This window comes from Monocercomonoides exilis, assembly GCF_001643675.1.
Source record: "Monocercomonoides exilis strain PA203 chromosome Unknown scaffold19-1596985, whole genome shotgun sequence".
In the NCBI taxonomy this organism is placed as follows: domain Eukaryota; phylum Preaxostyla; order Oxymonadida; family Polymastigidae; genus Monocercomonoides; species Monocercomonoides exilis.
In genome coordinates, this window is record NW_027150564.1 from 1,297,961 (window position 1) to 1,310,024 (window position 12,064).

The following is a 12,064-nucleotide window of genomic DNA, read 5'->3' on the forward strand; positions in this document are numbered from 1 at the left end:
TAAAATTTGTGAAATAGCAAAGAAAACTCAACAAGACGGACCAGTGCTGATTTTAGAAGATGATTCAATGCTTTCTCCGTATTTTGTACAACGCGTAAACAGATTACTTCTCACTCTTCCAGATAACTGGGATATATTTTTTGTTGGAACGACAAATCACTTATGTACAAACTCAACATTCGGACAAGTTTGCGAGCTTAAGTGGGTTGTTGGAGCAACTGCATATATTGTCAATGGAGCAAAAACAGCAAAGAAATTAGTTGATATATCAAATACTGCTTTTGTTCAGATTTCAGATGTGCTTTGGCTTCCATATATAAATGGACCTTTGCATTTTTATGCAATTTCTTCGAACAAAAGGGAAAATCACTTATCCAAACCAGATCATTACACTTCTCGAAAAACCGACATCCAGTTTCATCGTATTGTTTTGAATGATGGTTGAATATTTGATTTTAAAAGAAAATTTTTGTTTGTTTGTTTGTTTATTAATTAGGAGACAAGTTATAAATTTTAAAATCATCTCAATCTGATATTCACAGTTTCTTTTTTGACTTTTGTGTTTTGATATCTGTGAATATTTGAATAAAAAAGTTATGCCCATTACTTTTTCTTTTTTTCATGAATAAAAATCAAACTGATGGAAGCTTGGAGAGTTCTATGTGGATTGATAAAGAAGAGTTAGAGGAAGAGCAGCAAGAAGAGTATGTTTGATTTTAAATAACAGAATTTAACTTTCTTATTGTTTCAAAATAGAGAGAAATCAAAGCAGCCAGATATTCCAGAAGAAGACGATGCCGCGATAGAAAGAGAACGACAACAATTATTGGAAGATGTTGAAGATGATTTCATTCATTTTGAATTTGAAAAGGAAAGAAAACGGTATTGAGAAGAAGTTTTTTTTCGTTATTCAATCCTTTTAGTAAAATAATAGATGCTCTTAATGAAGATCAGTCACAAAGATATATGGCCTTGACGAAGTCTGTCATACCTAGGCATAAGGTGAAAGAGGTTAGTTGAATTTATCACAATTTTTTAAAATTTTTCACATTGAATAAGATTTTATCAGATACTTTGGAACATGAATGTCCAGGAACAATATCAATTCTTCTTGGTGGCATGGCAAGAATTTATTGTGGAGAACTTGTTGAAGAAGGTTTGAAAAAGATCAAATGTTTTGTGAATTGAAGAGAATTGAATTTAAAGCTTTGAATATAAAGCAACGACGTGGAGCTCCAGAAAATGATCCACTGCTTCCAAGTGATATTCGAGAGGCTTTCATTTCTATAAGGCATCGTGAAGAACAAGGTGCACATTACTCAAGGCAGTCATCGGAGAAAGCAATATCTTCAAATAGAATGGCTGTTGGGAAATGAAACTTTAAAAAAGGTTTCTTCAAGGGATTAAGTGTTTGTTACAGTGAACTTAGCTCCATTAAAGAAATAGCTCTTCTCATTGTTTTAAAAGATAATTAATAAAAGAGATATTAGTGATATTTTTTTCTTGTTGAATGAAAAAAAAATTTCGCAATTTCTATTTCATAATTTTTTATCAATTTCAAGGAAATTGCTTCAAGTTGTGCAAAATGATAATTTCGTTCTGAATTTCAAAATTTTTTTGTTTTTCATTTCATGTTAATAATTATCTTTATTGAAAGCACTCTCTTTTATTGTTTTGATTATTGGTGATTATTAATTTCAACAAAAATAAATAATTTTTTGAAAAATGACTTTATTAAAAAAGTTGAATCTAATAAATTTTTCTTTTATCACGTTTTTTTTTTTTTTCCAAAATAACAGATTTGCTTTATTAATAAAAACTATGGCTTTTTGAAAACAAAAACAAATTTTTTATTACAGTTTTCTGAAATGTTAATAAAAAATCCTTCGTTCTTTGTTTGCATTCCAAAATTTTCTCAAGATTGTTTAACTTTAGCAAGAAATCGAGAAAGAAGTGGGTGATTATTTTTGATATCACATTTAAGCCTGGGTGACGTGAAGAAAAAAGTTTGTCACGTCCGTCACCAGTTTTCCACCCTCACGAAAAAAAAAAAAAAAAAAAAAAAAAAAAAAAAAAAAAAAAAAAGAAGAAGAAGAAGAAGAAGAAGAAGAAGAAGAAGAAGAAGGAAAGGAAAGATGCAGATAAAAAAAATAAATTTTTTTATTTATTGTTAAATTCAGCATTTTTTTTCCTTGTGTAAAAAAAATTTGAAATCATAAATCCCATTATAATATGATAAGGAAATAAAGCTGGTTTGTTCAAAAATCAAATGAGAAATGCATGTGGATGATGATGGTGCGGGCAGAGCCCTCTCATTGCTTTTTATAATTATTCTTTAACCTGGAATAGTTGAACCTTAACATAAGCTCATCCAATATTTATATGAAACAACATAGTTTTCTTAATGCAATTGCATTATTAACGATCAGATTAAGAACGTAACTGAAAAGTTCACTGGTTTGCATCCATTGCTGCATTTGAATTTTTGGTTATTGCATTTCGTTCTATCTTTTATTTTTGAAGCATTGTTTGATGGAATTGAAGAGTGCGATGAGGAAGAACAAATGCAGAGAATCAAAGAGCTGAATGAAATGGTTTATGAAATGGATGAAGAAGAATTCGAATCAGTTTTAACAAAAGAACTGTTCAATTAAATTGATGATATGATTGAAAAAGAAAAAATGTCAACGAAAATACAATTTTTCTATTGAAGCATGTTGGATATTGCAAAGTACCGAACCGCATTTTGGATTTTGCATTTAATGATTCTTTTTTGTATGATCGATTTCAGAAAATGATCATAAAAGAAAATGAGAAAAAAGAAGAAAAGAATGAAAGATTGGTGCTTGGTGTATGCAAATGCTACTCAATGCTTCACAGTTATATATATTTTTGTGAGGAATTACTTTCAATCTGTGTGTCTTGCCTTTTGATAACAACTTTGAATAAAGATGAAAGCAAAGAAGCATTTAAAGAAGTAAAAATGGCTTTATCTGCTTTGAGAAGCGTTGATGGCTGCAATGTTTGCTCGTTTTCTCTTTCTTTTTGATGTTTTTGTTATTTTCTTATATTTTTTTAACAGAAAATTGCAAAAGAACTTTTCTGGGATGAAATCAAAGAAATCATCAGATAACGCCAGCAACATCATAATCTGACACGGCTTGCGCTTCTGTCTACTTGGAAGATTTTGATAGAAGGATTTGGTATTGATCAAAGCCTTAAAGGAGAGATTGTGAATGAATTGCATTTCACGAGAGAGGCATCAAAAACATTGAAAGAGCTGATGGAAAAGCATATTGGAGGAGAGAAAAAGAAGAGAAAAATGAAGGAAAAGAAGTGAAAGAAGAACTTGTTTTATTGAAATGGATCCAAAAAGTTTGAACTACATTTTCTCTTTCGCTTATTGTGGAGCAAATAATTTATTGGACTTGTTCACAGTGCGTTCAGGTATTTCGAGCATCAAGGGATTCCAACAGAATGGTAAGCAAGAATTGCATTTTTTTCTTGAGAAATGCAGCGGAAGGCAAAAATGTGAATGTTGAAGACTTGCTCAAAGGAGGAGCTATTGATGCTGTATTGGAGGAAATGAATCAATCAACGTTGAACGAAGGTGTGGCATTTGAAAGCTTTCTCTTCTTTTTGAATATTTCAAGAAGACTGAAAGAAGAGGAGGAGGATGAAAAGGAAGAAGCAAATAAAAAGGAAACAAAAAGGAAGATATTTGAAAAGATGGAAGAAGAAGGATATGAAGATATCATCTCAAGCTTTCATGTTATTCTTGATTATCTTTTCAAAAAATTTAATCGTTATTTGACTTTGAAATTTTCGATTATTTTGTGAATTCTCGAGGAATTGCTTTGAGTCTAATTACTCAAAAATGGCATTTTTCCATTTTCATCATTTCGTTAAAATAGAAAACATTCATTTTATTCTTTAAAAGCGACTGTTTTTCATTATTTCAAAAAAAAAAAAAAAAGAGAGAGAAACGATAACAATATTACAAAGCTAAAAATATTATTAATAAATGAATAACATTCTCATTTTCATAGATTCTTCAGAGACATTTTCCTTAAATGAATTGAAACTTTTATCTTCTTCAATATGTTTTAATTTGAATTATTCTTTTCATTACTATTATTCTCCTGATGGCTCAACTTCTTCAATAGCAATTTCAACACACCCTGATTGAAAACCTTCGCCTGCTGTGCCCACAAACAAAAATTTTATTCACTTTATAAAAGCAAATGTGAATCTTATTGGTGATCTTGGTATTTAAAAATAACTTTTTTTCTGTAACGTCACATACGGTTCCGAATGAGTGCAAAAAATTGTCGAAAGATGGTTTTTAATATAAATAAGTTTCCTCTTTTTCCGATGAAAATTGTCGTATCACATGAAGCGAAGACTTTGATGAGTTTATCGAACAAAAAATTATCCAACAATGAAAGCTTCGAATTTTCTTCTTCGAACATTCAGAATTTTATATTAAATCAATGAGCATTCTTCAGCATCATTTTGAGATTTGTATTCAGTTCTTTCATAAAAATATGAGAATTTCCAATATTAATTAAAATTGTAATGGTTGTGGGAACAGTAAATAATAAAAGCTTTCAAATAAGAAATTTAGCTTGTTTGTTTTGATCTTCTGCTCCTTTTTATGCTTCATTTATATAATGACTGTGTGTGAAGCCAAAAGTCACTGACGTCAGTGATTTGTCAAAATTCCGATTTTCGCTTGCACGTCAGTGAAAATTTCATAATGGAAAATTCGATATTTTCAATTTTCCAAATAAATTATTTTTGAAAACATTTATTATAAAGAAACTTTGAAATAATTATGTTGGTTTTTTGTTGTGACGTGGAAAAGACTGTCACGTTCGTCAAAAATCGAAAATGTCACGTCAGAAGTCAGCACGTCACCCAGGGTTAATCACATTTTTTCATTCAAGAGATTCAGTTCGAAAATATCCCTTGAATATCAACAAAATAAAACTGAACAGAAAAAAGGCTAATTCAAAAATATCTTAATCTTTATTTGGACTTAACATTTGTTTTGATAGTAGTTTTGATAATTCAACAATTCAAACACAAAGTCTCTTCCCAATGACAAACAACGTTTGAAAAATTGACACTCCGAAAAAAGTTATGATTTCAAAAATACACACCCATATCAGTTTTTGTTTTTATTCAAGTGAAGAAACATCAAAAATCAAAATTATTGAAATTTTTGTTAAATACTTTTTTTCTAATTGAATTAATTGATCTCTCGGATCATTCACTGGAAGAAAAACAACCAATTTTAATCTGAACTTTTTAATAGTTTTTTTTAAAAATTGAAAATAAACATGGGACGATATTTTTTGCTTAATGAATTTTGTTCAATTCAATATTTTCTTATAATTTTCTCAATTTTTGTTTTTTTTTTCTGAAATTATTTGAATTGTTGTGGTTGATTTGTGATGGAATGATAGCAGAAACAGTTCGAAACATATCACAGTTTTTTCATCCTCGCAATAATTTTGCCTCATGAGTTTTCGATGATGAATAATTATTTTTCTGCAACATATCTGTGACATGACGTATTATAAAATCATATATTTGACAAAATGATGATGATGATGATGATATTATATCAAAACATATATTTATGAAAAATGAAATAAACAAACAATAGCTAAATCTTAGATAAACTTTTTATATAGCTTTGGAAATTTTTTGTAGTTATCATTTGAAATATCTGTCTTTTTCTTTTTTTTCAGTAACGGTAAGTGATTGTTAAAGACAAATTGTAATAAATAATTTTTCAAATGACATTTCCAGTCAAAGAAATAACTGGAGGGAAATTGATCTTCAAAATTGCGAAATAAATAAATTAATAAAGCTTGAATTGTCACATATTGATTCATTGGTAATATTTACATATTGTCAAAAATTTTGGAAACGAAAAGAATTTAAAATTTTGACAAATCGAAAAAATCTTTTCAGTCATTTAATCATTGTTTCAATTTCCTTTTGTCATATCACAGATGTCGAATTTTCGATTGCAAATTTAAGCTAAAAATTATTTTAATAAACTTTATCGTTGTTGAATGCTTTTGTTGTGTTATTATATAAAAAAAGAAAAAGAGAAAGAGAAAGAAAAAAGGAAGGAATGAATGAAAAAAAGAAAATAAAGAATGAAAGAAAAGTTCAAAGTCAATTGTTACAAATTTGTAAAAATTGACGATCACATGATATCATTTGATATCGATGTTTATTTAATAACAAGAAAAATTCAATAGCTCTAAGTATTTTTTTCAAAAAGTTTGAACATATGGGTTATTCTTTTTGAAAGGTCGCAAATGTTTAATATCCTCGTTGAATAATAATGTTCCTTTTTAATAATTTTTATAAAATGGAATGATCAATCCAAATCATGTTGATAATGAGAACATAAAAACATAACAGATGCGAGAATGTGTGCATTGCGGAAAATTTGGATGGATTAATTGAGAAAAAGTGATAAAATTGGGTTCAATTTTATCTAACCAGGTCATTATGCATTTGCAACTTTTCTTAAAAAAAAACATGTAATGTTTGAAAAGAAAAACCAACACAAATTATTGTTATTGTTAAAACTTCATTATTGATTCTTCAATAAAATGTTGCTTTTTTTCACGATTTGATTTTTTATTATCTCTCTCTTATTGAAAAATGGAGTTATTTTAAAAATAATTTTAACGGTTACTCAAATTCGAAATGTTATTATTTCAGACATCATGAGACATTCAAATAATGGCCAAGGAAAGAATGCCATTTTGAAACTTTTCTCATTTTAAAAATACATTTAATGATAATTATTGAACAAATTTTCATTATTCTTTATTATCAAAAAAAATTAATGAATAAATTAATTTGGATAAAAGCTGATCTTTTAAGAAATCATTTTATTGTTCGAATTTTGATCAAAATTTAATTTTTGATGGGAATGTGGGAAAATATATGACTAATCCTTTTTGAAATCATGCTTTCGTTTAAGTTTTGATCAAAATTTTTATCTCAATGGGATTCTTGTGAAAATTTTGTTTCTGCAATAACAACATCAAAAACAATGTGTATTATCAGTTTTGTTCAATTTTTCAAAATCACATTGAGACAAAATTTTTGATCAAAACTCGAACGAATGTTTGATTATGCGATGTATCATAAATATTTTAATGAATGTTTCTTATTGATTATTATATGTGTTATTCTTTTTTTTTTAGTCGCAAATGTTTAATGTTCAGGCTTATTGAAATTTTGTATTTTGAACATGAATATTTTTTGTTTATCAGAAACATAAAACTGAAATACAAAATTTTGCACATTGAAAAATTATTATTATTCCATTTTATTTGAGGGAGATTTTAATACGGACCAGTTGAAAGAATTTGGGTGATTATTTTTGAAATCATAATTTTTTTCGGGGAGTTGATTTTTCAAAGGTTGTTTGTCATTGGGATGAGATTTTGAATTCAAATGATTTATTATTCACAAATTTTTGAAAAATATATGAATCTGCATAAATAAAGAAGAATATGTTTTGAATATACCTTTTCACTTTTCATTGATAAATAATATTTTTTCAAGTGAAATTTTTGAATCGAAATTTTTGATAAAGAAAATATGGTTTCAAAAATAATTACGCATTTATCGAAATTTTATTATTTCGAATTTCCTGTTTATTTTATTATTTTGTTTTTTCTGAAAGAATAATTCATATATTCAAAAATATTGACAATGAGAAAATAAACAAACAAACAAAAAAGAAAACACAATGAACAACAATTGAAGATAAGAGAAACATATTTAAATAAGGTTAGATAGTTTTCGTTGGAACTGCATTTTTATAAAATATATATTCATATCTGATAATGATTATTTCAAATTTGAAAAACAAAAAACAGTATTTTTTTAAAAATTGAACTTAAAAGATATATTAACAAAAAATATAAAATCTCTTGAATAAAAATTCTCTCCTCTGTATGCCATACGAAAACGTGTGTGAAAGAATTTTTGAAGTTTTTATTTTTTATTTCAGAAATTTTTATTTGAAATTTTGTTTCGAATACTTGTTAACTGATCACAATAAAGTGATTAAAGTTAAAAAAAACATTACTATTTTGTTTTCATTTGTCACATTGGATTTTGATAAAACTTTTAAATATAAATCATTTGAATTATAATATTTCTGGCAAAAGACAAAATGCTTATTTGATAATCAACACCCTGAAAACAAATAATACTTCTTAAAAAATAATTACCTATTCATATCATCATAATCATTTTTTTTTTAAATGTGCCTCTTTTTTTTTTTTTTTTTTTTTTTTTTTTTTTTTTTTTTTTGGTTGTTGTTGCGAAACTTCATTTTGAAAAAGAGAGTGAAAATGAAAAGTATTCATAAAATTGTTCGAGCACTTTATTATTCCTTGCTATTTTTTGAAATGATGCAAAAAGAAAAAAATTTCAATTTGAATTTCAAAATTCGTTTTGCCTTGGCTCATTAAATATACACAAGATAATCCATCAATTTAAATGATAATATAGTTATGTATTTCCTTCTCAAAAAAGTGAATGTTTCGCGAAAACTAGTTACCATATCTTCGAACCCTTCTTCTTCAAACTTTTCAAAAATCATCTTTTTGTCTGCTTTTCTTTTTGCTTCATCAGTTTCATTATCTGTCTTTTTTTTCAGTATTCCGCAAAAGTTCAAATAGAACAATAAGCAATTGGTTGTAATTTTGTCCTCCAAAGTTGATTGCTGCATCTCCTCTGAAATTATATCAATAACTCCTTCCTTTTGTAAGATATCTGCACTGACAATTTTATAATGAACTAAGTGATAACAAAAAGAGATATATTTTTCAGATAAATTCCTTTCGTTCTTTCTAACTTCTTTTAACAGTTTTGTAAAACTACGAATAAGTCCAAAAAATTCTTCCTTCCTGAATTCGATATACTGAAATGTGAATTGGACAAGATCTATCCATTTTGATATTATCCATATTTCTTTTTTAACTTTTTCTCTTTTCACTTCCTTTCCTCTTTTCCGATCCACGCACCTTAAAAGCTCTTCCAATTCTCTTGTCATCTCTCTCATAAAATGCAGTTCATTCACAATCATTTCTTTCAAACTTCCATTGCCAAATAATCTTAAAGTCAAAAATTGCCAGGCCGATTGATACGCAAGTCGCGTCAGATTGTGATGCTTCTGATGATATTGAATAATCTCTTTGATCTCATTCAAATACAGTTCTTTTTCAAAAATCTGAAACAAAAACAAGAAAAAAAAGCAAAAATGTCAAAATGGGAAAAATGTTTTCAAACCTGATATCCAACATTGCCCAAGGCAAGAAGAGCCATTTCCACATCTTTTTGAGTCTCCTCGCTTTCCTCTTTATTTAATGCAATTTTCAGGACACAGGGTACGCAAATCGATAATAATTTTGTTGGAAAATAGTTACTCAGAGAAATATAGCATAGACAAAGATCATCCAGAAGTGTTTCACTCTTTCCTTTTTGATTCTTCTCATCAACAATCATCCTTTCCAAGCGTTTGCTCAAAAAAGAATACGTAAAGCCTTTAATCCGCTCAAATTTCAATGCTTTCCAATATCCAAAATGTTTCAGAAGTTGAATCATATTTTTCAAAGGCAATTTATTTTGTATAATCATTTTGGAAATTTTGTTAAACATTTCAAGGTTAAAAATGGATTTAAATTCTTCTTCATCCATCTTTTCAACAAGAGAATTTATTTCCTCAATTTTCTGCTTTTGCTCAATCTCATTGTAATGTTCAAGCTTTGAAAAACAATCTGAAAATAATGAAGAAAACATATAATAATCAAGAATTTAAATGCAACAACAATAACGCACCAGTGAATCTTTCGGTTGTATTCTTTGTCTGCATTAATGAAACGTATTTTAATCAGACAGCATAAGAATTGAGCCATTCAAATGAAAAACAAAAAACACAGAAAGAACAGAAAAGCATATTTCTAAAATTTAAAACAGTCATGAAAATATAAATGTTCGTACCATTCCATATACTATTAGTATTTTTTCAGAAGTAACTATTGAGAAATACAATGATTAATAATTTTGAGTTTGTTGTTATGGCATTCAAGATCATTGGATATCAATGACTGATATTATTAATCCATTGAAGAGCGATCTCGAAAAAACTTTTGCTTGAGAATAAGAAACAATAATTCCCATGGAGGTATTAGGAAATGACAGAGGAGAATAGAGCGTTGAATAAATGGAGATTTTTGAAATTTGGAATTCAAAGGAAACTCAACAGAAGAAAATTTGAATGAAGATATTTGGATGCTTGTATTTTTATTTCTTTAATCATTACCAAGATATTTATACACTTTCCTTTTCAAAAACCATGAATGTGACAAAGTATTGAAACAAAGAATCTTTTCAAATTTGTTGCAAATAACATGAAGGAGAGATGAATCCTAAGTTCCATTTTGAAAAAAATAGGATAAAAGTTTGAATTAAATTCTCTCAATATTTTGTTTGGAAATGCAATGAAAGAAATAAAAATGATAAGAATTATTTGATAAATTGCGAATGAAAAGTTCAATGAAGAATGAAAATGAAATCAGTCCAATTTGTGCAACGTTCTGGTTAAAAAGAAAGGAAAGTTGAATGAGGTGATTTCAGCAAAGAAAGTGATCGGAAAATTTGTGAACTGAAAATCTCAGAAAATGGAATAGTGAAGAAAACAATGGAAAAGGAGGTTTTTAAAGAATCATTTTTTTGTTGTTCGTTTAAAGGATAACACTCAACAAATTTTTAAAGCTGGGTAATTATTTTTGAAATCATAACTTTTTTCGGTCTTCTGTTTTTTCAAAGATTGTTAGTTTTTTTAAAAAAAATTTTGTGAATTCAAAAAAGAAAAAGCATGATAACTGTTTTCAAAACAAATGTTGAAACAGAATTATGGATAAAAATGTCTTTAACAATCATTTTTCACTTTTAAAAGTTGGCTGATCCTTTTTGATATCATTATTTCGTTGGAGTTTTGATCAAAATTATTATCTCAATGGGATTTTTATGGAAATGACCGATATCGGAAAATACAAACATCTCATATTGATATGGGTGATTTTTTTTGAAATCATATTTTTTTTCGGCCTCAAAAATATACCATTAAAAACATAACAAATAATTACCTTTTGTGACAATAATTTATCGAAAAATCATTATTGTTTGAAAAAACTGTGTTTTCATTAAAATATTTAGCAATAATCAACTTGATATTTTTTGAAACCCATAAGTTTTCAAAACATTGGCGAAAACTCTTGTTATTTCAAAAAATTTTATCAAAACAGAAATGATTCGCTGCAAATGTTGACTTGCGTGGACTTATTTATTAAAGTTTCTTTAAAAACGTTATTAATAAAAGAAATATCAAGCTTTGAGAATTATTCATTTGTTTTGTTTTAATCATGATATGGAACAAATTTTTCCAATTAATTCATCTCTTATTAGATATTGAAGTGTTTGAATAAGATTTTTATTTCTTGCATTATTTTATTGGCAGAGTTCTATCCATGAATATCGATTCAGATCACTTTTGAAGTATTCATTTTTTATCAATTCACAGAGGATGAAATATTTCGAAAAGAATCTATGCAGAAATCAGTTTCAGTTTGCTGAATTTCTCTAAAGAGTTCGAATTTCAGATAATGCACTTATCTAGCTTTTCTTTTCATTTCTTAATTTAAAAAAATGATCGATAATTTCAAACAAGATCTTCATCATTTTTAGAATTCATTGTTGTTCTGCTTCAATTATTTTGTTACCAATTCTGAAGAACTCCGCAATTCAGTCAGTATCTTTGGATATCGTCTTGGAACATCATCACTCTTGTTCATTTGTTTGAAACGAACAAAAGAAAAATCGGATTTTCAGTTATGTGGATAACTGACTTTAAATATGTGATAGCCATTCATTATCTTTACATTATTATCGAGATTTTTTTATTGAAGCTCTTCACTTGTGACAAACAAATATGGATTTCAGACTGATC

At 27.4% G+C, this 12,064-nt stretch overlaps 1 protein-coding gene across 1 annotated transcript; it reads left to right on the forward strand.

Moving 5' to 3' along the window:
- Positions 1-513: 513 nt before the first annotated feature.
- Positions 514-1,768, forward strand: MONOS_11499 (putative hTAFII28-like protein conserved region). Its single transcript, XM_067864033.1, has 5 exons — positions 514-704; positions 757-882; positions 924-1,011; positions 1,060-1,156; positions 1,207-1,768. The coding sequence occupies exons 1-5, from the start codon at positions 622-624 to the stop codon at positions 1,374-1,376; spliced, it is 564 nt and encodes a 187-aa protein (XP_067728618.1). The 5' UTR covers positions 514-621; the 3' UTR covers positions 1,377-1,768.
- The last annotated feature ends 10,296 nt before the right edge of the window (positions 1,769-12,064 follow it).

Coding starts and splice junctions, on each gene's coding strand:
- MONOS_11499 (XM_067864033.1), top strand. CDS start 622: ATGAATAAAAATCAAACTGATGGAAGCTTGGAGAGTTCTATGTGGATT. Junction 1,012..1,059: donor CTAGGCATAAGGTGAAAGAG/GTTAGTTGAATT, acceptor ACATTGAATAAG/ATTTTATCAGATACTTTGGA. Junction 1,157..1,206: donor TGGAGAACTTGTTGAAGAAG/GTTTGAAAAAGA, acceptor TTGAATTTAAAG/CTTTGAATATAAAGCAACGA.